Consider the following 27,449-nt stretch of genomic DNA (forward strand, 5'->3'; position numbering starts at 1 on the left):
TTATGTGAGTGAAAAATGTGGATTAACTTATCATAAATCTGCTGATATGACTGAATTCATTCTTAAGTGCTGTGTGATTTTTTTTCTTTTTCTTTCTTGGAGCTACAACAACAGTCTGACATTATAAGTCTTAATTGTTCTTTTCCAGATGTTCCAGATGTTCCAAAACCATAAAAATAAAAATCTGTAACTTTATCACAGATGTGGCGGGAAAACTACGAGCCTCCATTCAACTGGTCTTCTGCAGTCTGTCTCATAAAATCAATCATAACACAAAAGACATTACAATTAAAGACATTATGAACATTTGTATCAACAAAATGCTCCATAAAAGCATCAGCATTTGGTGATGTTTCACTGGAAGGCAAAAATGAGCTTTGGACATGAGGTGCATGCATACTTTCTTATAAATACTCTGAACATGTATGTGCAGAGTCCAACATCTGCATTTTTAATCAAAAGAAACATTCAAAATGAGAAAGTCTAATATGAGACTTTTTGAGACTTTGAGTTTAAAGCTGTTCTCTGTCTTTAAATATGTGTGTTTGTTAAATAGTTTTTTCTCTCTGATGTTTCAATGCCAGTAATTTAAAACGTCACACGCGGCGATTTATTAGGAAAGAAACAAACTGAGGTTAGTCACGCTGGCCCCAAACTGTGTCAGAGGAAGTACTTGTGAACCGTCAGGCCACACTGGAGGGTCCAAGGAAGTCGATGAAGCAGTTTTCAAAATAATAGTAGGTTTTCACAAAATAAACCCTATGACCCTATATTAGACCCTATGCATGCTGTGGTATAAATAGGTAATATGATCAGAGTCCCGGAAATCTACATTTATTATATATTTAATATTTTTTCATAAAGAATTTAACGGTATTGCTAATTTCCAGCCCTTGTCCTTTGTTGGGCTTTTACATCCATAATGCATAAAACAGATTTACACAATTCAAGTGTCTTTGAAAGACACTATATATTATACACTGTAATTTAAGAAAAAACATATGGTGACAGTTCTGCCACCAAACATGCTTTTTAGCCATAATTTGTAGAGTTTGGTTGTACAAAGGTGTCAGATACTCGATTAGAAAGGGTGACGATTGAGCCCAAACTGTCAAACAAGGAAGAAATATCATAGATTACCTAATAACTGAGCAGGTGTGTGGTGTCGAATTAACTTAAATTTAGATTTGTTTTAAAGTTAGTCTTAAGTCCTCATGTGGGGCTGTGTTTGTGTGGGTCAGTATGGGACATGTCAGTGACATTGGTGTGTAGTCTGACAGTTTCATATATGTTTATGTTTATTTATATTTATACATTTAATTACAGCAGCAGTGTTGGCCAATATAGCTTAAAACTGTGCAGGTTACTAGATTAGGACCTTTTGTTTATTATAAGCACACATACGCACATATCGTTTCATGCCATAGTTTCTCCTTTGCAAAACTGAAAAAGAATTTCATTTCTTCAGTATATGCTGACACGTCATTCAAATTCTGTAACACTTGTAGCTTTTGTTTTACTTGTAACTTTTCCTGCTTGACCTTCTGTGGCATGGCTTGGGTAAAAACTATATTGTAGAAAACTGCAGACTGCAAACTGTGAGGTACTGAGTCAAGATGTAGGACGGGAGAGCAAAGAATCAAAACGCCGTGTAGTCCCACATAAAAAGAGACATCTGATCAGGATACGGGCGGAGCAGGATTGATTCTTCCGAACAGTAAAATGAGAAAACCCACACTGGAAACTTGATTTAGTTTGTCAGCAGGTGTAAGTGATTAATACATGAAAACTGCTCTTAGGTCAGAGGGAATGTAATGAAATGACCAAAGCTAACATGAAAGTCTCCACATATAGTGGAAAAAGCAGTCCCATTACTTTGAAAATCCTGAATCCGGAAGTCGCCGCTAAAGCCGCTAGCATTGCGCTGGTGTACTTTTCGTTTCACAGGGAGGAGTCAGACATTAGTTTCTTTATCAAAGTGACATGTTCGTACCGTTATTACTAATTCTACGACATGTATCGCACCGTGTGTCCATAATGTAGCCCGTCTGCGGTGTCGACATAAAGCTATCGATCAGCGACCAGATATTTCTCGATAAAAGGTCGAAGGAAACAGGAAGGCGGAACAAGTAAGTTCGGGAAAGTGGCTTTCAACTGTATCATTTCGTCACCCTGCGAAGAGCCGCCCGAGTTAACTGCTGCCCTTAGGCGGCTTTTTCCCCTCGTTTACGATAGCGTGTGAGTGATCCGGGTTTGTCGTGTGTTTTTAGCGGGTTTTATATTTGCTGTTTTATGGAGCAACAAGTCCGGCCGAGTTAGCTAGCGTCACGTCACGAATAAACTTCGCACCGCCGTCATGAGCCCCGATGTTGAATCTCTGACTTTTATCCTGGAAATGTGCTTAAAAACGACACAAAGCCCTCCAGACAACGAGCAATGTGGACCTGATGTATATATGGAGGCGTAAATAAACACGGCAATGTCGATTTACGTTGGCAACACGCGGTTTGACTTGGTTTTATTGTCATTCGGCATATTCTTGATTTCACGGCGGAATTGGTGTATGAAATAGGAAATGACTCACTCAGACACCATGTTTCATCTTTTAAGGTTAATCTCTTTTTGCCCAGGCTTGTCGTTTGCAGACAGCCTCCCAGTGCTGCAGTGTGGTCTCAGATCAATTATGTCGGGCAACTGGGCATTTTATTCTGATTACAGCCAAATTATTTAGTTGTGTTGCTCTCGTGCGTAAAATTTCTCGCACGGCCTCCATTTCTTTTCCGGTTTAACAGTTTTATATCAACCTAGCATGCATCTAACATATGATTCATGACTGGGAAAAACCCAAATCTCACTGTTGTTTGGCATTTTAGACACTAATTTAACTAACAAACATGCTGTTTGCAACCCTAGATTTTAATTGTTACATACACATGCAATCAGGTTTGACAGGAAGTAGACATTTCAATGTAAATGTGCATATATTAACCAAATTCTGCCCTTTTCTTTTTCTCCTTTAATCGTACACAGGAGTCAGAGACTCAGTCCAAATAAAAACCACGACAATCCATAACCAAAACAACCCACACTGGCTGTTCACACAACCTTGTCTGCTTCCATTTCAACGGTAAATAATTCACCTGAAGCGTTCGAACAGATCGTCTGCCGCCACCACATGCGACCATGTCCATGGCCCTGAAACAAGTCTTCAACAAAGATAGGACATTCCGGCCCAAGCGCAAGTTTGAGCCCGGGACGCAGCGCTTCGAGCTGCACAAGAAGGCCCAGGCGTCCCTGAACGCCGGCCTGGACCTGAAGCTGGCTGTGCAGCTGCCCCACGGCGAGGACCTCAACGATTGGGTGGCCGTCCACGTGGTCGACTTCTTCAACCGCATCAACCTCATCTACGGCACCATCAGTGACTCGTGCACCGATCAAACCTGCCCGGTCATGTCGGGCGGGCCCAAGTACGAATACCGCTGGCAAGATGAGCACAAGTACAAGAAGCCGACCGCCCTGTCGGCTCCCAAATACATGAGCCTGCTCATGGACTGGATCGAGGTACAGATCAACAACGAGAATATCTTCCCCACCAACGTCGGTAAGTGTTGAAATAAGCCACGAGCCACGGCGTCTCAGCGGTTGGTTCAAGTCTGTCAAGTCATCTCATGAGGCAAACCAAGCGACCAGCCCATTCACAGACAGACTGTGGCCACGCTTCGATATGGTTACGAAGCCATTCCAGTCAATAAATTCCAAAGTTTTATTTGGTAAACTTATGACTTTTGTTCAGATTTCAAATTTTCTCCTGTTGGTGTTTTAACCCAGTGGCTCCCTGCATGGGTGTTGGCACCACAGGTAGGGTCACACAGCAGAAAGTGGGGAGCTGATGCTTTAATATATCTTTACTTTTATGAACTGAATGGCTATAATGAGTAACCTCTATTTCATTTTAATGATCCTTTCAGTGTGACTCATTCGGAACGCAGAGAAAAGCCACTTAAATGATTAACGTGTAATAATTACAGAGGAAAATTGAAATGAGATGCGAACGACTCACATCTGAAATGTGAAGCCTGTTTTTCAGCATCCGCAAGGCCACGTATGTCAGATTACCTTCAGCGCTGAGCATTGCTAACATCACAGTTAATCTGCTGCAGTGGAATTTGTGGTTTTCTATTATCTCCGAGTGTGTTTGTGTGCACTGTGCTGTGGCTCAGCAGCTGACTGACTGACTACAGAAACATGCCAGCCAGTGGCTTTAGAAATGGGTCACAGGATGGACAGTAAGGCTATGAATAGAAACGACCTCTGACGCAGCCATCCTCTGCAACACGTTCCTAAAACATTATTTAATTAGTCAAAGCAAAACGATGTGCTGAATTAAGCGTGTGTTGGGAGATTATTCGGCACACCGAGCCCTGTCGATTTTCCGATCGTGTCCGATTGTGACGCTGGCCGCGTCTGCTGCCGATTGGCGGCTGGTGTCCAGGCCTGAGGGGGAGAAGACGGGGAAAGGTTAATGTAGAAAAAGCAGCCTCACTTTTAATTAAATGCATCAGTAATTTCAAACGTGTCTGTTTACTCCGGAGCAAATAAAAGGTCACCGCAGACTGACCGCAGCCTTCTCGCTCTGTCTCCCATCTGCTTGACTCCCAGGTACTCCCTTCCCTAAGACATTCATGCAGGTGGCTAAGAAGATTTTGTCGCGTCTGTTCCGGGTGTTCGTCCACGTCTACATCCACCACTTTGACCGCGTGAGCCAGATGGGGGCAGAGGCTCACGTCAACACCTGCTACAAGCATTTCTATTACTTTGTCACCGAGTTCAACCTAACGGACCACAAAGAGCTGGAGCCCCTGGTGAGCAGATGACATCGAGCTCTGTGTGTGTGTGTGTGTGTGTGTGTGTGTGTGTGTGTGTGTGTGTGTGTGTGTGTGTGTGTGTGTGTGTGTGTGTTCCTGTCTAACTATCTTTGTGAGGACTGAAATCTGCATTCTACTATACTTGTGAGGACACACTCACCGGTCCTCACAAGTTTGAAGGCCTTTTTGAGGCTCAAAATGTGGTTTTAGTGTCAGGGTTACAATTAGGTTATGGTTAGGTTTAGGGTAAGGGTTAGGGATAGGCATTCATTTTTAATGGTTATGGTTAGGGTAAGGGGCTAGGAAAACCATTATGTTAATGAAGGTCCCCACTAAGATAGCTGAATAAGATAAGATAGAACTTTATTAATCCCTCGGGTGGGTTCCTCTGGGAAATTCGATTTCTAAAAAAGCACAGCACCGACAGAAGTTACAGAGAGTGTGTGCGTGTGCGTGTGCGTGTGTGTGTGTGTGTGTGTGTGTGTGTGTGCGCGCGCGCGCACGCTTGTGTAATAATCAGCCCATGTTAAAACACCGAGATGCTGCATTTGAAGGTTGCTGTGACACAAAGCTGCATTTTAGAGCAGTGTACAGCGGAGATGTGAGGCTAATCTTGCATCGTGGGCCGGACCGGCGAAACTCCCTTCTGTACGCTTAACGGCACAAATCAGTTTTTCCACTCGATAAAGTTTTTCTATTGTAATAAGTGAAAAGGAATGAAAGAAATCTGTAAGCATGACTTTTAGGGCTTAAATTGTCAGAAATAAATGTATAGGACTAGCGGGCCATATTGGAGCATTTGACTGGCTGTTTCTGGCCCCGGGCCTCATGTTTGGCAACCCAGGTAAACAGACTATCACATTTCCTTTAAATTATCTTTTGAGAAGTACAACAAAGAGCCCGATTACTACATTATCAGATCAGTCTAGCATATCGTTTGATTTAGGAAATTAGAATTGGCACCCCTAGTGGTCAAATCGTGTAAGTGCAAGACTGTTTCTAAACTTCCCCAAAAACTTGTGGCTTCTCTGTATTTCAGCATGATGTTGCTTAATGGGTGATGCATAACTTGATAGCTATAGATGAGAAGATGTGAGTTTAAAAATGAAGCTGTGGGTAAACTGTATCCTTTTGTTTAGTGTAGCTAATGAAAACTGCAGTCATGTGATGCCTCAGTGGCCCAGGGATTTAGGTCACTGGTTTTTAGGCTGCAACAAAATGTCCTGTGTACAAGCTGCAGATTGCTGCAGCTTAATGCGATGAGTGGAAAACTACAATAGTTAAGACCCATGTATGAGCACACCAGAGAAATGCAGGACTCAAAAAATGAGTCTTTGCAGTTTGTTTGTTTTAGAACAGATTTTTTCTTGTCTTTCCATTATTCTGAAACCCAAATTTATTTTACTGTTAACTGTCAAAGACGAGTGCTCACTCTGTCAGGTGTGTGTGTGTGTGTGTTTTGACCAAAAAGCTTGGACTGCTTACTCTTTGTTTCCCACCTGTATGTTGCCCACAGCAGTGTGCTGTCATGTAGAGCTGGGCGATATATCGAGTTTTTAAAAAATATCGATATATTTTTATACGAGATATAAGATGTGACAATATCCTTTATATCGATATAGTCTATGTTACGTTATAATTATACTTGTGGAGCCGCAAGTTTGCCTTTCTTTCGTCCACTTTCGTCTCTACGCAACGTTACTCGGCCTCACCTCTCCTTCACTGAACACAACTCCCCCTCCTCCCCCATCGCTTCACCTGCAGGAAGCGACAAGATGGACACGGCAAATCTCCGTTAACGAGTTACTGCGCATCGCCCCGTGCGTGGGGCTGGACGGCGTCAATGTGTTAGCTAGCTAACCACGCTAACGAGCTAACCACGCTAACGCCATGCAGCCCAGAGGTGCTGCACGGACTAAAATCCTTTCATTTTCTCAAAAGTTGACAGCGCGCCTAATGTATGAATTCTGGTTGTGCTTGATGGCCGCGAACCGATTTTATGCGGAACACGGCGCTCAGCAATCTGTCAAAAAATGTTTTAGTACGACTTTGGTAAGCTACGGAGCTGCACCGCTTGATGGATTGTCGGAGCATTACGGCTGAGCCTCGCGGAGTGATACGTACTGTGCTTCAACGTAATATTACCCTACTGTGTATAAGGACCATAAATGGCACCTGTTAAGAGACGCGGTTGCGAAGCGGATTTCAAACTCCAGGCTGTCAGTCACGCAGTACAAGTTGGGAACAGAGCAGCTGTGAAATCTGTCTTTGTTATTGTGCTCAGCGTCTTTTAGTTTACATTTTGACTGCACAATTGTGAGCTTTTTGTTATGCACAAAAACAACATTGTTTTCTTTTATTTATGGAGCATTATTATTTAATAAATGCTCATAATTTATTTTTGAGTAAATTTTATGTACATCTATGCTCTATGTTAATAAAAGTGCCTGTGTGACATCTGGGACACAGCTTTGACTAAGAACTCTCTTCTTGTTCTTACTTTATGGCTTTAAAAAAATATATCGAGATATATATCTTATATCGCCATCCAGCTAAAAAATATCGAGATATGAATTTTGGGTCATATCGCCCAGCCCTACTGTCATGTGATCAGTGTAGAAACTGGCTTTGGAAAGGTTCGCTCAGCTGTGTGCTGTTTGTTTGTGTCTGCCACAGAAAGAAATGACCTCTCGGATGTGCCACTGAGGGACCTGCGGACACGGCGAATGGATGCATCCGTCCATCTCGAAGACTGCTTTGGAGAACGGAAAACGAGCAATCAAATCCAGAGTCTATTTTTATATTTAAGTACTGTAATCTATTTTAGCTGCATACTGTAGGTTTAACCAGGAATCCTGTTGCGCCAGGGCGTTCTGCTCCTTCTGAAAAGTTTTCAGACATTTTATCAGAGCACAGTATTAAGAGGTCTGTTTGTGTTAATGTCTCTTTTTTTTTTTAATCTGAATCATTCCAGGATGCTTCCTCTTTTCTTTTCTGTTCCAAATGATCTAAAATTAGTACGGTTTCTTTCTTTTCACCTGTAAATCTCAGTATGTTCTTACATTAAAGTGATTCTCAACTCTTTCTGATGCTGATGATAATGGGCTGCAGCATTTTTTTTAAGTCATAAAAACCTTAAGATTAAACTGAGGGAAACGGAGGAAACAGAGTATTTTACTGAACTGAATCCATTTAAAGTCATTAATTTTTATTGGTTAAAACTCATATGTGCAGACAGGCTAGATACTGTAATGGTGACTCAGACATCAAGGCTGTTATCTTACACGCTGGGCTGGGAGCCATCGGGTCGGGTTCTCAGATGTCAAACCTGCAGGTGTTTATTGCAGATACTCTTGGCAGCTGAAGGTCACACGAGACTTGAACCTCACATGACAAACACAAGTGGAAAAACATGATGAACAGGCTGTTCACTAATGTCCACCAGGAGGCGTCAGACTCCCAAAACCTCCCCGTCTCCCTGAGCTTTCTATCCTGTGGTTGCTGCTGTACTCTTATGAAATCTGCTCAATGTCCCACTTTGAGTCAAGAAGGGGGGGAAAGACCTGATTCGGGTGAATGATTTGGCTAAGCTGGTTATGTAAGAAACAGGCCAGACTGTACTGTGACGAACACAGAGAGAGGGTTTGTTTTTGGATGAACGCTGCTTAATGTGACTGAGCCAACAATAGTCCCGAACAACAACATCAGTGGTTGGAGTTGGTGGAAGTTATCAGCGCTTATGGGCGGGGTTATATAAATAGTCACACAGTCTCTCTCATTACTGCTGCAGGGGTGCAGTTAGTCATAATAAACCATTACTCAGTCATCTTATTCAAGGCAAATCATGTAAGCCATCGTTCAGAATGGCCCCTTTAGGTGCACCTATATAGTATATGAGTGTAACATCAGTCTTTGCAAAGCTCATATCTGATACTGTTGCACACGTACACACACACACACACACACACACAGCTTTCAGCACTGCGTTATGACATAAAGTGGAAAATTACAGTTCACTGTTACACCCACTCTCTAACTGCAGTTTACAGGCAAAACACCAAACGGGTTAATTCCTTGAATTTCAAAATAATCGCACTTCCTGTTCGCACTGTCTGTAATAAATGTAAACAAAAACTCTGCAAAGCTCAGGGCTCGTGTCAGTCAAGTGTTTCATCTGCCAAAACCTCACCACACTGCAGTCACACAGGAAAAAAAGAATGATTTCATCCACGAGGCTTTCTGGAAGCATTTTATTCAAAAAAACAAACAAAAAAGTCACGGCCAAAAATTTAGAATGACATCTTCAACTTCTTTTTTCCTTTTTTGGTGCTTGAAGAGTAAGTCATTCAAAGACTGAATATGTCTATTTAATAAAGAGACCTCAACATTGCAGTCAAGCAAAAAAAAGTAACTTGTAACAAAACGCTGTATGTTGTTGGACAATTTAGGCAACATAGTAACTATTTTTTAATACAATGTCTTTAAAGGACACTGTCTAATTCCATAGTCAGAAAGAAACATTGTACTTCACTACATCTAGTTACCATTACATATATCCATGCACACAAATAGTAAGGACAGTCTATGGTTGCTATTGATTCATATCATTAATAACTGAAGACTTTCCTCCTTTAGAAAGTACGAGCTGACTCATATATGTGCTAGTCTGTGGTCACTAGTTCCTTTACAATTAGGAATTTTAGAAAGAAAATATGTGAAGCTTGTAAATTATTGCTTTCTGATAAGTTAAGCTACAAAGCATTTATAAATGTACAGCTAAAATAATTAGTAAAAAATTATTCTGAAAACCATTTCAATGCTCCACTCATTTGTTTTATCGCCCTGAGTTTTATCTTACTGAGTACTCAGAGCATTTAAGGCTACAGCCCCGTTCACCCATTCAGCGCTGTGTTTTATGCCTTTAGGGGCTTTTTATGACTTCTTTTAACTGCCGACCTCCCCATTGGTAAATAACCTGCTCAACCTTCAGCTGTTGTTCATGAGAAAATATTCCACGGTTTCAGCTTTGCACAGTTGAAGGATGGTTTCAGTTTCTTCCAACGGTTTTAATGTAGCTTTAAAAAGTCTCCTTTGGACAAAGCTGGCTTTGGGGATTTGACATGCGTCAGTATGTTTTCTGAATTTTTACAAATCAGAATGAAGAAGGTGAATCTATCAAGGAAACAATCACTAGCTGCACTCCTGTATGAAACAATTGATTCAATTTTAATGCACAAAAACTGCATATTCATCTTCATATAAAGCGCTAAAATGAACCCATTGTCACCTCCTTCCATCAAGCTGGACAAATACATTTTGACATATACGATAAATATGAATTTTGATAAGAAACAAACATGATGTAACAATGTGCCACGGTTAATTCACCCACTGGAATGACCTCATTGCCTCCTGCAACCTGATCCTCTTACAGGAGTGTCCCTCCTCTCACAGTGGAGTCAGTTCCTCTGAACACTGGGCTGCACTCTCTCAGCACGCTTTACGCCTGTTACGTGTGAGATGAGATGTACCCGCCTTGCGCTCTTCCCCTCCCTCCTTCCTTCTCTCTCCCGCCCTCACTGGCGTGTTTTTCTCCTTTGGAATGTACCAGACAGACTCGAGGGGCTCTGCGATCGGCACAGTGAAGGGAAGCGCTGGCTACAGGCCAAGAACAAGCTCCAGCCAATCAGGCAGAAGCCTGTCCAACTCTGTGCTCAGCAGTTGCCCGTCTGTTGTTTTCATGGTACAGTGTGGTTATTTACATACAATCAAAAACGGGCTGGGATGTAATGTGAGTCAGTAAGTGCCGGACTGAGGACACACCCTTAACGGTTTTGCGGCACATGACTCAGTTGCATCATGCGGTTGTGCAGCTTGTACAGATGAAAAGTGGCGATAATTTTAGGACATTGGAGGTGGAGAGGCCTCGTAAAAAGTTCCAGTAAGATAATGATGTATTTAAATGAGGCCGAAATTTGGGCAGATTCAGCTTCTGGTTACTTGAGCTCGAGGCTTGGAAATAAGACTGGTATGGACTAGTCTGGAAGCACTCTGTAGATGTCCTTCTGGGCCCTCTGTGTGGGACATGTTTCACTCTGCCACTAAACTCAACAACCAAAACGCATTTCTTCCTGAAAGTCCAAACCCTTGTGGATCATTATTGCTGGAACTGTTCAAAAACCGGGGTTTCCATGTCCCTGGCGAGTTGGGTGTTTTTCCCTGTCCACAGCAAAGACCCATTTCCCTTTCTGCTGTGGACATGCAAAGGCACATCTGTACACTGCAATTCTCCCTAATTCTTGCATAACGACAGTAGATTTATAGTTATTAAAAAGCGGAAGCCATGCCTGTTCCAGCATGTCTTACACCTAATCTTTGCACAAATGTTTCTAATAAGTACTGCTAGAACATTGGATTTAAGTGAAAGGGCTGTATGGTGAGGGCAGAGAACAGATAAAAACAACAACAACTACTTAGTCATACAGCAAGTTATTTAGAAACCAAGAAGTGACACAAGCTCTAGTGCCCAGGCTGAAAGGTCAAATCTTACATTTCAGCCTCTCCCTGTCTGAATCAAAACTACCTGATTCATATCAATACCCTTTGTTACACATGGTTATGTAACAAGCACAAAGTGCAAGCACAGAAAGAACACAAAAGGGTTCCCTAGTGTACAAATGGAGCAAAACAGTCTGTGTTGCAACATTTTTTGGCAAATCGGAGAGGGATTTCTGGGTACTGGAACAATTTGATTGGCCTAGTGCGCCGTCTTTCTCTTTCTGCCCCATGCACATCCATTTCTGCCAGAGATTACAAATTTCCCATCTTGTGGCTGTTTCCTTGTAAGAAGATTGTTCAGTCAAAGTTGCTTGGAAAAGGGAGCACTCTGGGGTGCTGCGACCTCCCTGCTTAGGAAAAGCATCTAACAAATGTTCAAATTAGTACAAGACTGCTGACTGTGTTTAGCTCCCTAATCTTGTTGGCCTTTGGGGGTTGTATTGATACGTGCCGCACGTGCATTATGTGAAAACACTTGCAGGTACGACAGGCTTTTCATGTATGTGGACAAATATGGTGCACAAACAGCACAGAAATGTTTCTGCAACAAATCCTGCTGCTCTGTACCCGAGGGCCTCTCACCAGGCCTGTCTCCATCCATCCATCCATTTTCTTCCACTTATCCAATTCAGGGTCGCCGTTTGGCCCAGCTGTCACAGGCAAAAAGCAGGGCACGCTCCGTATTCCGGTCACCAATCTGTCACCACACACATAGAAACTCACACTCCTATGGTCAATTGATAATAACCAGTTAACCTTACTGGTTTCTGGACTGTGGGAGGAAGCCAGAGTACCCGGAGGGAACCCACGCAGGCACCGTAAAAGTGTTCAAACTACGCACAGACAAGCATCAGACTGGATTTGATCCAGGACCTTCACCACTTTGTATTTTCCTTTTGCTGTTGCAGTCATATAAGCGTGGGCTTTGATAAGAAGAGTTTGGAGGATATTTGAGCGCTTGCTTTCCATCCTTACTGTTGTTGAGTAGCTCCATAAAGGTGTCATTAAGAACGTGAGAACGTCACGAGAACGTGTTATGATGGGGCAATAATGCACATTTCCGGAACAACAACAAAACACTGCGATTGATCCACAGCTTTATCTACGCACATTACAAGGCTACTGCAGTGCAAAACAACAGAGACACGCCTCTGTTAAATCACGTATCAAATTAAACAACCCAGGATAATCTCCAGATTGAGCTGCTTTTACGTCAGAAAGAGCTGCTGTCAAATGTAGGCACGTATCGTGGCCCCGTCCCTCTCTCTTTTGAGCTGTAGTGACACAGACCCACCCCGTGCACCCCGTGAACTTGGAAGTGCGATCTTGTTTTCCCACTAAACCCTGCGACTACACCATGTGCTCCCGACTGGGGATCATCGGCCAACGCGTTACGTAATGTTTGCTACTATTGGGCTTGTGTTTTGGGGGTAGAAGGTGAAAGGAGGTAGAAGGAGAAGGAGAGACACAAAGCATCCAGTTACAAGGCAGCCGACTCCTGGAACAACCCTTACATGGTTTTAAGACACCCAGTACATGAATACTGAAGTGGAACTCCAAACCAGGGATTATATCCAGTAGGAAAAAGGAGCAGGGGAAAGGTTTGTTGGACCATGTGCTTATAGTGCAACAATACCTGAGCACTTCTAGCATAATACATAGCATCACTTAGTAAGCTGGTGTGCAGTTATTACATACTGTATTGTGAGAATACGTGGAAATAAGTTTCTCTCATTATGAGAAACCACTTGACTGAACCTGTCTAAATACCTGCCTCCATATAAGCATATCACATCTAAGGCAACACTGCTGTGGCATCTCACAATTAGCAGATGGGCAGAGAGATCACACATATTTTCTGCGTCATCAGGATCCTTAAATTTCTTTCATTATCACAAGCACGACACATTGTCCCCACCCCCGTCGAAACAGCTTCTACATCAGGCTGCAAAACGTGCATGTACTCTCACAAAAGGTCAAAGGTTCAGCTGGAAATGTTCGGTTTCTGGCATCATAGGATATGAAGAAATGTTGATGGCTTAGCTATTGTAAAAGCTACCAAATATCCCAAAAAGTAAAAACTATACGGTTTGGACTGATCAAAAAATCTAATATTTGACATGATTTCTTGATGTATGCAGTTAAATAAAGTAACGTGTACTCAGGAATACTTCAGTACACTCCTCAACAGATATTTGTCTTTTAAAAACCATACATTGTTCTAGTTAAACCATAGTGCAGTTTAGCCAGCAACAACAACAACAAAAATAAGGCTGTCTGTATCCAGTGCGTAGTACAGCTCATAGTTAAGTACATTGTGGTGCCGTTCTGGTTGTATCGCGCAACATTGCATGAGACCATGCGCCACAGTGATATGCCGCAGAAGCTGAGGGCATGGCCCCGGCCCAGTCTCTGAGAGGGAGCTGGGTGCCGTGACTAAGACCTTGGTTTTCGATGAAAACCCTGCCCGTGGTCATTCATCCCTTGGTGTGAGAGTGAAGTCATTATAATTGTAGACTAGAGAGTTTTTGACGCAAACAAAGATGGGGCAGTGCTAGTAACTTGCACTGCTTATTTATGTATTCACAAAAAACACAAGGCTGGCTCTGTTTTTAAGTCGAGTTAATAATTAAAGTGTGCCTTTGACGTACAGCGACAGCAGCATAAACAGATGAGGTGATCGGGACGGTGTAAACTCGCAGATCTGGTTTGCTGCACTTTGCACTATCTCTCCCGGCCTCCATCGACATCCTCTTCCATCAAAACAGCGGTGGGACGTGCTGACTGTGACTACGTGCGTGTATTTTTTTTCGTTTTGTTCTTCGGTAAGTCCCGCCTCGGGGCCCTACCCCCTCCTAAACAAAACAGACCTGACTGGTTCAATACCAATTCGTGTACGGTGCTCTTTTTTCTTAAGTCTCTATCCTAAAATATGGTCTAGAGTTCAAACGAGAATATAATACATAATCTAAATGGCCGAGCTTATTAAGTTGTGCTTATTGTGTGTCATATTTAAATAACCTTTAGCGTTCTTTCCCTTAAGAAGTAGAAGAACGCTTCAACAAAACGAAATGGTACCCTGCCACAATAGCCTTTTCTCGAATATACGCGATCAGTGCGGGCTGCTGACGCATTCCTCGGGAGGGCGGAGTCACGGGAGGTTATAAAAACACCCACACTCGTTCTTCTCAACCACCTTCCACGCACAAACTATCAGTCGTATCCCCCCTTGACGTCCTCTGCGGCTTTCGAAGCTGTGGGTCAAGCAACGACGCTAACACTGGAGCTATAAAAATTAACAACGGGGTAAGTAAGGAGAAAAAGCAGGCTGCTGCGGCTTTGTTTTGCCATTTAAAAGCGAAATGGCTGTTTTTGGAACCGCTATGCAGTATTAACGCTCACTGGCTAATCTTTGTTGTCTGACGTTAAAGTTAATTCTGATGTAACTGTCAACTGGTTTGCACTTGTGGGTTACATTTTGACTGGAGATGTGTTTTTGTGTGTGTGTTGGTAGCCTTCCTGTAGCGGTTTCACCGTTTTAACCATGGCCTCTAGATATATTTACTCATTAGCCAAACTGCTATGATTTTAATGATCTGTCCTCGTGCTTAACTGTCTGTAACTAACCTAAGGGCGAGCTAAATGGGAGTGACGTTGAATGCTAGCTGTTGCGCTCTCGCGCTCTGTTTGTATGCGCACGCGACAGAGATGAGCCAGCCTGCTGTTTGCCTAAGCGTTTAGTTAATCGTCCACAATCTGGAAAACACGAAGAGTTTAGGTGTTGTGTGTTTTTGTTTTTTTTTTTTTTTACACTGGATTGTAACGCTGGGGTCTCAAATTGTGTCGTCAACAGGGCTCCCGTTTAAAGCGCCGCACCAAGCTGACCAGCTAGCGCAGTGTGATCACTTGCGTCTCTCTCTGAAACGATTTTGTTTGTTTCGGAGAAGTGCAAATTGATTCAAAAACCACTGCCGCCGCATATCCTGATCGGAACCCCCCCACACACACCAAATCGAAGCAAAATGGTGCAAAATAAGATCGCCGAAGTCACTGGATTCCACCGCTCCTTCAAGGTGAGCTGGAACTCTATCCAGGGATAGCTCGAGCTCCTGTCACTCCTTTTGGGAAGATTGTAATCAGAGCACGTTTGGCAACATATATGAGAAGGGACTTCACCTAGCTATAGATAAACGCATCTTCTGGCTGACAAACATGGTATACTTCCTGCTGGGCACATGCAGCTGATGAATGTATGGCTCGAGTATGCCACAGCTAATAGTTGAAAGATGACCAAGAAAGATCCTTATGGCCTTGGGACGTTCTTGTGTTGGTGTAACAGATATGAGCGATTATTCAAAATGTGTCAGCCTCTCAGTCTAGTTTGGCTTTATAGTCACAGTAGGTGTTATGACTGACAATAGATGCTCTCATCTTGACTGGTTCACTGAGATTGCACATCATAACAAACATGTTATTACTCCATAGGGGCAAAATCCCTTTGAATCAGAGGACTTCACTAAAAATGGATCCCATCTTATCGATTCATCATTTAATTTTGACTCCTCCCCCAGACATGGTGAGTTTTATGACTAGTTCAGTATAATTCACATAAGTAAAACTTCCCCCTAGTTTCTCTTTCAGTATTTGGGATTTGTTTGCATTCCTCTATCAATAGCTGATGGTAATGTAGGCACTCCTGTTTTGACAGACATGCCTTCCAGTCAGCCTATTGACATCCCCGATGCCAAGAAGAGAAACAAGAAGAAAAAGCGTTGCCGGGCAACTGACAGTTTCTCTGGAAGATTCGAGGGTAAAAGCTTTCATTCCTAGTTGTTATAAAAACAGCTGTATAAGCTGCTCTCCTTCATGTAATTGTGTTTTGCTAACTTGCCGTTTTTGCCACAGATGTCTACAGACTGCAGGAAGAGGTCTTGGGAGAGGGTGCTTATGCCAGAGTGCAAACATGCATCAACCTCATCACCAATAAAGAGTATGCTGTAAAGGTAAGACACTGCCACGCATTCAGTGGATACAGTGTGCTTTAATGTATTGTTGTCAATGAAACCTTCCTATAGGAGATGCTAGAGTTCTAGGACTCTGTTTGGCTGCTTTACAGTTAGAGGGTTGGATTACGTAATGAAATTCCTTTGTGTGAAGAGGCTCTGAGCCATGAGAGGAATTTAATATAAGTAAACTAGGCTATTGCATCAGTGTTTCTATTGTGCTTCCTTTTCACGTCTTTTTCTTGAGAAATTTTGAGGAAAGTTTTGGTCTGGGACAGGATGCCTCTTTATCTTTTCTCTCAGTTCAGCTCTCTGTAGTGGTTTTCTGCAAACTTTCCTCTGTTGTGTCTAGTGATGCACTTTTTGTGTAAAAGACTAGCTGCTGCTAGTAGACACGCCCCCCCTCTCTTTTTCTAGCTCGTCAGCCAATCAGAGAGCTGGAAATGATATACCCTCCCCCTTTCTTTACAGCTTGCACAGAGAACATTGTGTGCTGCTAGCTGTGCCAAAACAAAACCCACAGAAAGGAAGGAGGGGTGATGGGTGAGGGTTGTGACCCGGTGTGTTTACACTGCTTTGTTCTCACTCTGTACAGTTACTTTTTCGATTTCCTTTTTGAATGGCGTGAGGACTTGTATGCACATGTTCAACTCTCGGGGACTTCCTTTTTTATTACAAAGTCATTTCCTTGTTTTAGGAGCAAAACATTGTGAAATTTTTATGTATTTATTTATTTTTTTGCTGAAGTGTGCAAAAATTTAAATAATCCACTTTTTTTTCTTTTGAAATCCCATTTGCTCATTGGACATAAACATTAATTAGTTATTCCCCAGATTTTGTTCATGTATGGATCAAGTCTGAGTTAAAGGCTGCTTCTTTAGTGCAAGTGTCCATATCTTATTTTTTTTCCTAATTAATATTTCAGAGGTGCTGTACACAGATCCTCATGTGACTGATCAGTTAGTTTGTCCCAGAGTGATTTGTTATGGATCCCTTGGGACTATGCAGTCCTGGGGGAGGAGGTAGGACGGTCTGCTGGGAGTCGAGGGGGACTCAGACTACTCCTGCCAGATGTCCCGTCTCTCCCCTCCCCCTCTCTAGACACAGGGGGAGTAGGGGGGTGAACTGCATGTGCGGGCTCTGTTGCAAACGCAACAAAAGCTTCAGGCATCCATAGACGCACAGAGGGCCGAGCAGCGTGTGTCTGAAGGCTCCCAAACAAGTCCTGTTTAAAGCTATTATTTCACAAGCCTGGGTTGATGTTAGAACCTGCAGTGAGGTCTCGCTTTTCAGCAGGCTGATGTTTCACGAGCTGCAATTTGGATAAGCGACCTTAAATCTACCACTTTAAAAATAGTGTCCTCCCATTTGGGATTGCAATGCATTCTTCAACCTTATAGTTTCTGTATGGAAACATCTACCAGGGTGGGAGTTCTGCTGTGGCAGGAGAGGGTGAGCTGATTGTTGTCCTGCTGACTCAGACTGGAACAGTACACAGGCTTTGGACTGCTCACAGGCCTCTTGTCCGTGTATTAATCCTAGACACATACTGCAGCTCTGGCCCCAGTGGGCTTCAAAAGCAGCTGTAATCCAGCTACCAGGAAGAGAAGCATGCACAGCCTCCCAAGCACACAATAACAGACCAGAGCTGGAAAATTCAGGCTTTTTGCTTTGGTGTCAGCAGTCTATCTTTCTGTCTCTCTTGGCACAGCATTATGCAGCTGGTGGCCCTCACTGCTGTAGTTCCCGGCAGCTCTGTTATTTTTAGAGCAGTTTTGATAATTGTAAACATTTTGGATTAGGTCATGGGATGTTTTGAAGGGAACACTTATGGCTCCTTAAGATTTACATATGGGTTGTGAATAAAGGTTAAACATAGAGACTGGGGGCTGTTATTTTCATTCAGCTCTGTCTCTGGTATGCTGGGCAGTGCTGAAAGTAGGTTATACTATCTCTGCAAGTGTGTCACCGGGTAGGATAAAGGTTGGCAAGCAGGAAAACGTTGGAAGGAAGCTCATTATAGGGGACTGCATATGGACTGTATAGTGAGCTCTATACCGTCTGCTTTCTGTTAAACACAGCCACAAGTGGGGTTTGTGGTGCAGTGAGAGAGTGGCTGCCATGCCCACAAATATGTATACTAAGCACTTTAAGAATTGTCCTCCATCCTGTTCTGTATAAAAACACAAAGTTCTGCTGAAAATGGGCTATTTCTGGACAAAGTGGGCTCAGCTTTGGTGCTTTTCTGTTGCAGATAATCGAGAAAAGGCCGGGTCACAGCCGCAGTCGTGTCTTCCGTGAGGTTGAGATGCTCTACCAGTGCCAGGGCCATAGGTAACTTTCTGCTGTTCTGACAAAACTAAAGCCACTTGACAGTCGTATGGAGGCAGTCACAAAGCCCTTTATTCATCATCACACTGCAGACCTCAAATGACTCGGTGCCTTTTTGTTTTCTGCAGAAACATCCTGGAGCTGGTGGAGTTTTTTGAAGAGGAAGACAAATTCTACCTGGTGTTTGAGAAGCTCCGAGGAGGTTAGTAAATTACAGCTGCTAGTTTACAAAGAAATTCTGCTGCTTTGGTGAGTGTGTTTGAAAGCATTTAGCTTTTAAATGGAGCTAATGGACTCTCATTTCCCTCCTAGGGTCAATCTTGGAACACATTCACAAGAGACAGCACTTCAGTGAGCAGGAGGCCGGTCTCGTGGTGCAGGACATTGCCAGTGCTCTAGATTTCCTTCATAACAAGGGTAAGATCATTTGAACAAAATGGCAAGCAGTATTACTGCTCACAGTTTCAAATTAAATATGGATATAACAGGCATCTTTTTGTTTTTAGGAATGGCACATAGAGACCTGAAACCTGAAAACATTCTCTGTGAGAGTGCACACAAGGTGAGTTTACTGCAGAGATATTTATGCCTAAACGTGTTTCAGAGGTCAGCTGATTTGTTGATAAAGCTGCTGCTGGCCTTTTGTTAAAATCTGCTCTTTTTCTCAGATATGCCCGGTCAAGATCTGTGACTTTGACTTAGGCAGTGGGATCAAGCTGAACAGTGACAGCTCACCCATCTCCACCCCTGAGCTCCTCACTCCTGTAAGTTACTCATCCAAAAAATGTTTTTTAAATCGCTGATCCAGGAGCAGATTAATCAGTTACACCGTGACATAGTGATTTGTTTTCTTGCTGTGGATAAAAGCGGCTGTAAATGTGTTTATCAAGTCTCACCTGGCTGATCATTGGCCAGTCCTCAGTGGGGTTAACTGATGTTTACACTAGTTTACTGCTGGGCAGTTTCTCTGAAATGGCATGGATTGCTTCCTGGATGTGCCAAATTTTATGTTCCTCTTATCGTGCTGGATACTTCAGTGTGTTAACATTTGGAAGCATATCTGTCTATTTAATGTTGATGTCCGTTGATGTCTAATCAATAGCAAACACTGAGGGGTCATGAGCTTGAGTCTGGGGGTTATGATTGTTTAACTTTGTGGCTGTCGTCACAACACAAAGCGTTACCACTGAACAGTGTCCAGAACAGCAGGAAACCCTCAACCTCAGAGGAGTGGTAAAGTTGAACTGGCAAGCTTTCTACTTGTGTCAACACTTGCTCTGTCTGCTGCTTATCTAGTGTGCTGAATAGATGGACCAGAGCAGGTGAAGGATGGCAGCTCAGCCCTCAGGAATGTGGTTTGGTGGGTGGGGGCTTTCGGCATTGGTAACTTCATCTTCCTTGCACAGAAATAATGGATGGTGGGCCCATCCCCAGACTTGTTGAAGGGTATATGGTTTGGGGCCAAGAGGTGTCATGTGCTTTAGTCTTAAATCAGGATCTCCCTCGGGTTAAGTTGATCCAGTAATATATTAAAGTGTTCGTTCAATGGGAGAAAAGCCTCTGGAGTACAGAAGGTGGTGTGATAGCCCTGGGATGTAACACTGGAGGGTACATGATAACTTTTACAAGGCTGTGTCCTGTGATATGAAGGAGTCGCAGTGAAAAAAACCCCCCACAAGCGTTTGCTTATTTCTCCTTTCTCTCTGTGTGGTGAGAGGAAAAAAAAAACCCATACACCCTCTTCTTTCAGCTCAGTCTCCGCCCAGTGGCCCCAACCACTCTTGTGCTGGTCTGCGCTTTCTTTATGTACTTCATACAATAGCTGTGCATAAGGCTTGTTCTAGAAATTTTAGTCTCTCTCCCCCCACACATGGCAACTGAGATGTGATTGGATAGCCCGGTGGGAGGGGGAGGATAACTGGGAGGTGCAAACTCTGCCCGCTCATGCGCTCTGGCTTGTTTTCCTTGCTTGATCACAGGAACAATGTTATGATTTTCATCTCACGACTGGCACTCTCTCTGGGCCCCCTGTAACCACTTTACTGCTGTTGCACAATATGCACTTTTGCATTTGAAGCGCAGTTCTATGGTTCTCAAATGCATTTTATGATTTACAGGTTTACTGTAAATGTAGTGGTGCTATACTGGGTGTAAACTGGGAAAATAGGGACTCGAATGAGCCGAGATAGACCCTTCTAGGAAAAAGACTAATTTTAGTTTACTAGGAATTCTGCGTGAGTGATTGCCCACCTATGTGCCCAGTGAGATGTAATTCTGGCTGTTCGAATGCCGAGGCTTAAATGTAGCAGCTGGAAACTGTAACACTGCACACAAGCAGTTTAGTCTGTTTAATTGAGGAAACTGCTTGTTTGTACCTGTCATAAAGGTAGGTGCAGTTTCTTGAGGACAGAACAAGTCTTCTTCCTGTAAGCCTCTCCTAGTAATCCTTTCATTTACAAACACCAGAGGTGTGTCATCGGTGCTGTGGGTATGGTGTGACTAGTCACATGGTCGTAGGAAAGCCCCAGGTTGCAATACCGACAAATCCTGTGGTAACAGCAGCTGATTAACAGCTCTCTGCAGCTTACTGGAAGGTTTGAAGAGGATGTGACTGCAAGTTCGCAAGGTGTGCAACAGCACAGGAAGAACAAATGCAAGTTTATATTTAAGTCTGTGCCAAAGAGCCACGATTACTGTTATTTGACTGCCCTCTTTCAGCCCTTATCAGCTGCAGGTAGTCATGGACTGGCTATCTATGTCCTGACTTGTTTGTGATTCAGGGGTGGTAAAGCAGCTTTTAAACACGATTAGCCTTGATAGCTGTTTATGATAACACAACTATTGCATTAGTCTTCAGTTTCAAAGTACCTTGGTTGGCAAAAAAGAGAGTGCGTGTGTGTGTGCGGCAGCTGCATTTGACTTGAATCCTGGAGGATTGTCTGTGTAAGCAGTTGCCCCAGACTCGATGATGGCGGAAACATGGGGGTTGGGATTTTCTTTGTCTGAAATGCGATTCCTGTGCAGCAAACTTCATTACATAAAACTGGAGGTGGAGTTAGCAGACAGCTGGTTTATGTTACTGGGACACAATGGAGGCCTGCTCAATGTAAACATGTGCCCCCACAGATGGAATGAAGGATATGTGGGGGACTTCATGACAAAAGGACTAAAGCGTCTCAGAAATGAACATGATCTTTGTCCTGCTGAACCAACGACCTGCTTTTTCCCCACCTAAAACTATTAAAACAGTACTTGCTGTTTGTGTTCTCAAGTTATGTAACTGACCAGGGCTCAGCCCTGTCTCTGGGTATGCAGGACAGCCAATCCTCTTTTCCATGCTCGGGGTTTGGCCTAATTTCTCTCCTAGCTACATAACAACATGCTGGTAGAGCTGAGTCTGTCCTTGCCCTCAACAAAGTCTGCCTGGGCTGTGTACAGCTGTGTGATCAAAGCACTGAGTCACCACTCGCTGTCTACCCACACAAACCTGCCTCATAGCACGTTCCAACTAAGAAATGTTCAACGGACTAAGACGAGCAGTTTTGTAGATTAAGTGAACCCATTACTGCAGATAATCATGCGACTGTCTCATAGACTGCCCCCACCCCACAAGCTAAGAGTGGGGCCTTAGCTTTCACACTCGGAGCCAGGAGGTGTCAGCTGAGTGAAAGAATGTGGCAGCAGCCAAGCAAAGCGTCTCTTTTTTCCTCTGGTTTAACTCTTTCATGCTGCGCTTTGTGTTTTTCGTCCCTTGGGGCTAACGCACTGGCTTTCTTGTTCTTCTTTTAGTGCGGCTCAGCAGAGTACATGGCACCTGAGGTAGTTGAGGCCTTCAGTGAAGAAGCTACAATTTACGACAAGCGCTGTGACCTGTGGAGTCTTGGAGTCATTCTGTACATCATGCTAAGTGGCTATCCTCCATTCGTAGGCCGCTGTGGTGGCGGCTGTGGCTGGGAATTAGGTGAACCCTGCCACACCTGCCAGGTAAGACTGATGAATTCATTCCCGTGAGTTTTGTTTGTCTTACGTTATCTTTGTGAGTTCAGAGCAAAGTAACATTTGCAAATGTTTCGCATCTGTTTACAGAACACTTTATTTGAGAGCATCCAGGAAGGAAAATATGAGTTTCCGGAAAAAGACTGGGCTCACATCTCCTCAAGTGCCAAAGACCTGATATCCAAACTTCTGGTCCGGGATGCCAAAAGTCGTCTGAGTGCCAGTCAGGTGCTGCAGCACCCCTGGGTGCTGGGGGTGAGTCTGAATCCACCACTATGCCACTTTTTTTGCATTTTAGGCAAATCACAGTAAAGTTGTTCAAACAAAAAACCAATGACATGACTTTGATTTTTCAGGGTGCATCTGACACTTTGCCAACATCCATCTTACATCAGAGGTGAGAAATTAAGAGCGACAAGACACTCTGACAATAAACATTTCCAACTTTATACCTGCTTTGATCACAGTTTAATCTCTTTTCCCCTTTTCCTCATCAGGACCAGCAGTGCCAGGGATCTTACAGTTTTTGCAGATAAGGCCATGGCTGTGAACCGGCAGCTGGCTGAACAGGATGGCATGGAAGAGCAGCAGCAGCAGCAGGAAGTCCAATTTTTTGTTACCGCTTCTGGCTCGTCTATGCACCTCTCTCCTCCTTCCAACTCCAAGCTGGCCAAGCGCAGGCAGCGAAGCAGCCAGCCGAAAGGTGGGCCCGTCTCCGCCGCGGAGCTTCGTCAGCTCTTGGCCCCCCTCGTCATCGTGGGAGACTGTGCCTGAACTTTCCCGACCTTCCGTTATGATTCAAGTCCTGTTCCACGACTGCCCTGAGACTCTTCCTCCTCAGTTCTGGCCCCTCTCTGGCCTCGGTCCCTCTGCTATTCAGGTTCTCTTGCCAGCTGTAAAGGGAGATGCTGCCTGCAGCCCTTCCTCTAAATGCCTTCTGCCCTTCTCCAGCACTTCTGAAGCACATCAGCACAGGGCCTGCATATAGCAAACACAGCTATGTGCACTTCCAGGTTGGGGAGGAGGGCCAGTTAATGACTCGTTGGACAGCAAAGTATTTTCTAAGTTATGTTGGTTTTTTGTTTGTTTTCCTCATGAAACTCAGTTCAGAAGAAATCCGAACATAGATCTTCGAAACTAAGCTCAGACACCAAAGGACAACCTGTTGTGCTGCTCCCACGTTACAACTGGATCCACTGTGAATTAAGTTATCTGGAATGTTTTTTGCCTGTATGTATATGCACGAATGGCCCATCTGCACATACGTACAAGCTTATGCAATATGCCGAGATGAAGGCTGTTCCTGTCTTGAAAGGATTCAGTGTAATAAGGGTTGGAAGGGCTGTAAGCCAGTGCTGTCTGTGCCTGAGGCGCGTTGGCTGGAGACTCTTCAAAGTCTTTTTTTGTTTTTTTTGTTCCCCTCCGTTTAAGATGAGCTCTTTACAGCCGACTCTTGTGTAAATGTCTGAGATGCGCACTTATCCAGCTCGGTCGCCGTGCACTTAGTGCTCAAAGGGCAACGGCTGTTTGTACCTGACCAGCTACGACTTGCCGCTGCATCGGTTGATGCGGTTTTTCCTTTTCTTCTAAATTGAATCTAAAACTAGTGAATTGATTTGACTTGGTCATGCTTGATGGCTGCCGGGGAGGGGGGAGGGGCCAAAGCTCATAGCGTGTATATCTGGCTTATTAAGCTAATTATACAGTACTTAAAATGGCTACGCAAGTGAACTGGGTCAGTGTTACTTTCATTGTAAAGAATTTGACGTCCCCTTGCTACAACCAGAATTTGTTTTTTTGTTTTTTTTCTACAGATCAATTTATGGATTTAACTTTAAATATTTTGGCAGTAAAAGTTTAAACTCCTGTGAAGGGGTTGAAAAGCACATTTTGCCCAATGTGACCAGACTGTCATTTGTTGATCAGATTTATTTGGACCATCATCTTCGTCCTCCTCGTCCTTCAGGGTCTCAACGTTGTCTCTAACAACACGCCGCCCCTCCCAGAATGATGTCACAAATTTTCTTTCAATGTTAGAGGCAGACGGGAAAAATAAAATAAAATAAACACAAAAAGGAAAAACATTCCACAAAAAGACAAAAAAAACTTCAGACATTTAGCTGTATAAAGTTTACTTTTTTTTTCTTCCAAGTTTGAAAACTCCATGTCAATGTGCCACACTGATTTTTATTTTTATCCTTTTTTGTATGGCTGTTAATAAGCTTCTTTTTGTTTTGTTTTTTTCTCTTTTCTATGGAGATTTTTTTTTTTTCCATGCAGGTGCTGTTCAGTTCAGGTGAAACACCAGATGTTTTCCTTTGTTGTTTTTAATGTTTGTTTTGTTTTTGAGTTTTTAAAGTTGAGTATGTGGTGTATGAGGTAAAAATGGAGAAAGTTTAAGTTGAACTGGAGCGTTCGTGCCCAGTGAAGGCAAGTTTTTAAGTGTTATATATATATTATTATTATTATTTTTTATATGTGAGCAGGGTGGGGAATTGGCACCAGCACCGATGTGGTAAAACATGAAAGTGGCTGGTACATTTCAGACACAGAAAACATTAGTATGAAGTTGCTGGTGAATTTGGAGCAGTTATCCATGAGTGGCTGGTACATGTTCATTTTTCCCTACTCTGCGTTGGCAATAATCTTTCTTTGTCGTTAATTAGATTAAGTTAAAGCTCATTCTGAAACTGACAGGTAATGGACTGGCGATGACGTCTCTCAGCACTGTAGCCATTTCACCAAAGAGGGTTCAAGTCATGACATTGAAACATATGATCCACGACCTAGCAGAGATAAGTGGGGAACTTCTGATCGTCTCCGTGTCCTGTCGGCAGCACTGCAGCGACGGTACTCTGGAAATGGTGTCAGATGACGCGTTATTCTGTTAATAGGACACTGTAATAGTTCTAAGAATACCTTTCTACAGATGCATAGTTATGAGGGTTTATGTCTTATAATAAGACTTACTTGAATATGTGTATGCAGCTGTTTCTTCATTTTGGAAACTACTTTGCTTATTGGTAATCTCAAAGCATTAAGCTAATGATCAAGGCAATCTTTGTGGGGGGAGGGGGGTGAAAATATACAGATCAGTATTCTGCCTTTTTCTGGGGGGGGGGGTCTTCATACAACTGAGTTTGTCCCTGTCTTTGAATGGGGGTGGATACTCAAACGCACACTGTGGCCATACTCTGTAATATCCCGACCAGTACAGTAAGGGTTTTCTGGGTCATGACCATTTCTATTTCATGTCGAATGGCGGTAGCTTTTGTTTTCTTTCGACTGCCTTTTATTGGGAGAAAGGGGACAAAGTGATATCCTTCAGCCTCCATTTCTTTCTTTCTTTTTGTATATTGTCGCTGACGTCGTGTTAAAATTCAGTCATTCGAATGGATAGTACCAACAGTCTCCCCACAATCTGAATGTAGCCTGCAGGTGAAAGCATTTAAGGCAGATCAGACCATTTAAATGGTTCCTTCTCATGAGCACAGTGTGCCAGTCAGATACAGTCCAGGCTCTGGGTTGACACCTGATTTTTAACACTGTCTGAATCGCCCCTGAGACCATTGTGTTCATGGGAAGTGGCTTCAAACCAATACATCCTGTAGTACAAGGTATTTTGATTTAAAATAAGCACTTTACTGTACCATGTGAATGATTGCAGTTCACCCAAGGCAACGTTTATGACCGTTGCTTTGGAATTTTGTATTGTTTTTCTAAAAAAAAAAAAAAATGCAATAAAATGCTTTGAACAACATTCTCGTCTGGCCTGTCACTTTTTTCTTTTTTCTTTTTGCTTGAAACCAGGAAAGTGAAAGACCTGTACTTTCCCTGCACTCTCAGTAGTTTCACATTAACTAGAAGGCTTATCTTCGGGCCAAGGCTGAGGCCATTTCAGCTGAATCTGCTGTAAATCCCAGTATCAGTAACGCTCCCTGATAACGTGAGCCGTGTCACAGACGCCCTTGGCTGTTGGTAAATGTTTCTCACACATGGAAATATGACTGTGGTTTCATGACACATTAGTCACGCTTGCAGCAGTGGTGAGGGGAGGCGCTCTTCTCAGCCAGACGCAGACTGATGCAACCTGCTGCAAGAGCTGCAGCCTCTCTGCCACCTGATGATCCTCACAAAATCCCTTCTGCTGAATTAACGAAACATGTCAGTGTATGATTTCAGCAGGATCTGGCATCCCGTGATTAGTCAACTGTGCAGATGGAAATATCTCAAGAGATGTTATCAGCTGGGCTTGGTCAAATGTGCGTGGAGAGAGGACAAAAATGATGATACTGCACAAGAAATGTTCTGTGTGATGAAAGGGTCTCCAGAGTCTGTGTGTGGTTGGCAGTAACGAGGGTTACAGCAACTGGTTTAGAATGAACTGGCTAATGTGATTACTTGAACGATTATTTAGTCAAAACTGATCTTAAAAGGTGAAAAATGTCCTTCCTGATTCACAGTCGTGTCTTTAGATCTCTTGTTTATATCAGGCCGGTGAAACTAATGCTCAGTTATTTTTAATAAGATGATCACTACAATCTATTAGTGATATTTATGTCTGATTTCAACCAAACTTAAATGATCTGTGGGCCCCTGCTGACACTGTCGTCTCATTGGAGGGCCACAAAACAAACAAGAAAAAACCCACAAATATTTCCTGAAATGTAGTGTTTTGTTTTTCTCATACAATAAT

General features: G+C 43.3%; 2 protein-coding genes across 2 annotated transcripts; both read left to right on the plus strand.

Moving 5' to 3' along the window:
• The first annotated feature begins 1,889 nt into the window (after positions 1-1,889).
• On the plus strand, positions 1,890-7,949 carry mob3a (MOB kinase activator 3A). Its single transcript, XM_082510258.1, has 4 exons — positions 1,890-2,129; positions 3,031-3,601; positions 4,660-4,862; positions 7,542-7,949. Exons 2-4 carry the CDS (start codon positions 3,184-3,186, stop codon positions 7,569-7,571), a joined length of 651 nt encoding a protein of 216 aa, XP_082366384.1. The 5' UTR covers positions 1,890-2,129; positions 3,031-3,183; the 3' UTR covers positions 7,572-7,949.
• Positions 7,950-14,596: 6,647 nt separating this feature from the next.
• mknk2b (MAPK interacting serine/threonine kinase 2b) lies at positions 14,597-26,513 on the plus strand. Its single transcript, XM_082510257.1, has 14 exons — positions 14,597-14,729; positions 15,277-15,496; positions 15,909-15,999; positions 16,132-16,233; positions 16,329-16,426; positions 18,681-18,760; positions 18,886-18,959; positions 19,070-19,174; positions 19,264-19,319; positions 19,426-19,521; positions 22,547-22,741; positions 22,844-23,008; positions 23,110-23,150; positions 23,251-26,513. The coding sequence occupies exons 2-14, from the start codon at positions 15,446-15,448 to the stop codon at positions 23,525-23,527; spliced, it is 1,431 nt and encodes a 476-aa protein (XP_082366383.1). The 5' UTR covers positions 14,597-14,729; positions 15,277-15,445; the 3' UTR covers positions 23,528-26,513.
• The last annotated feature ends 936 nt before the right edge of the window (positions 26,514-27,449 follow it).

Source organism: Aulonocara stuartgranti (genome assembly GCF_965226115.1).
Source record: "Aulonocara stuartgranti genome assembly, chromosome: 17".
Lineage (NCBI taxonomy): Eukaryota > Metazoa > Chordata > Actinopteri > Cichliformes > Cichlidae > Aulonocara > Aulonocara stuartgranti.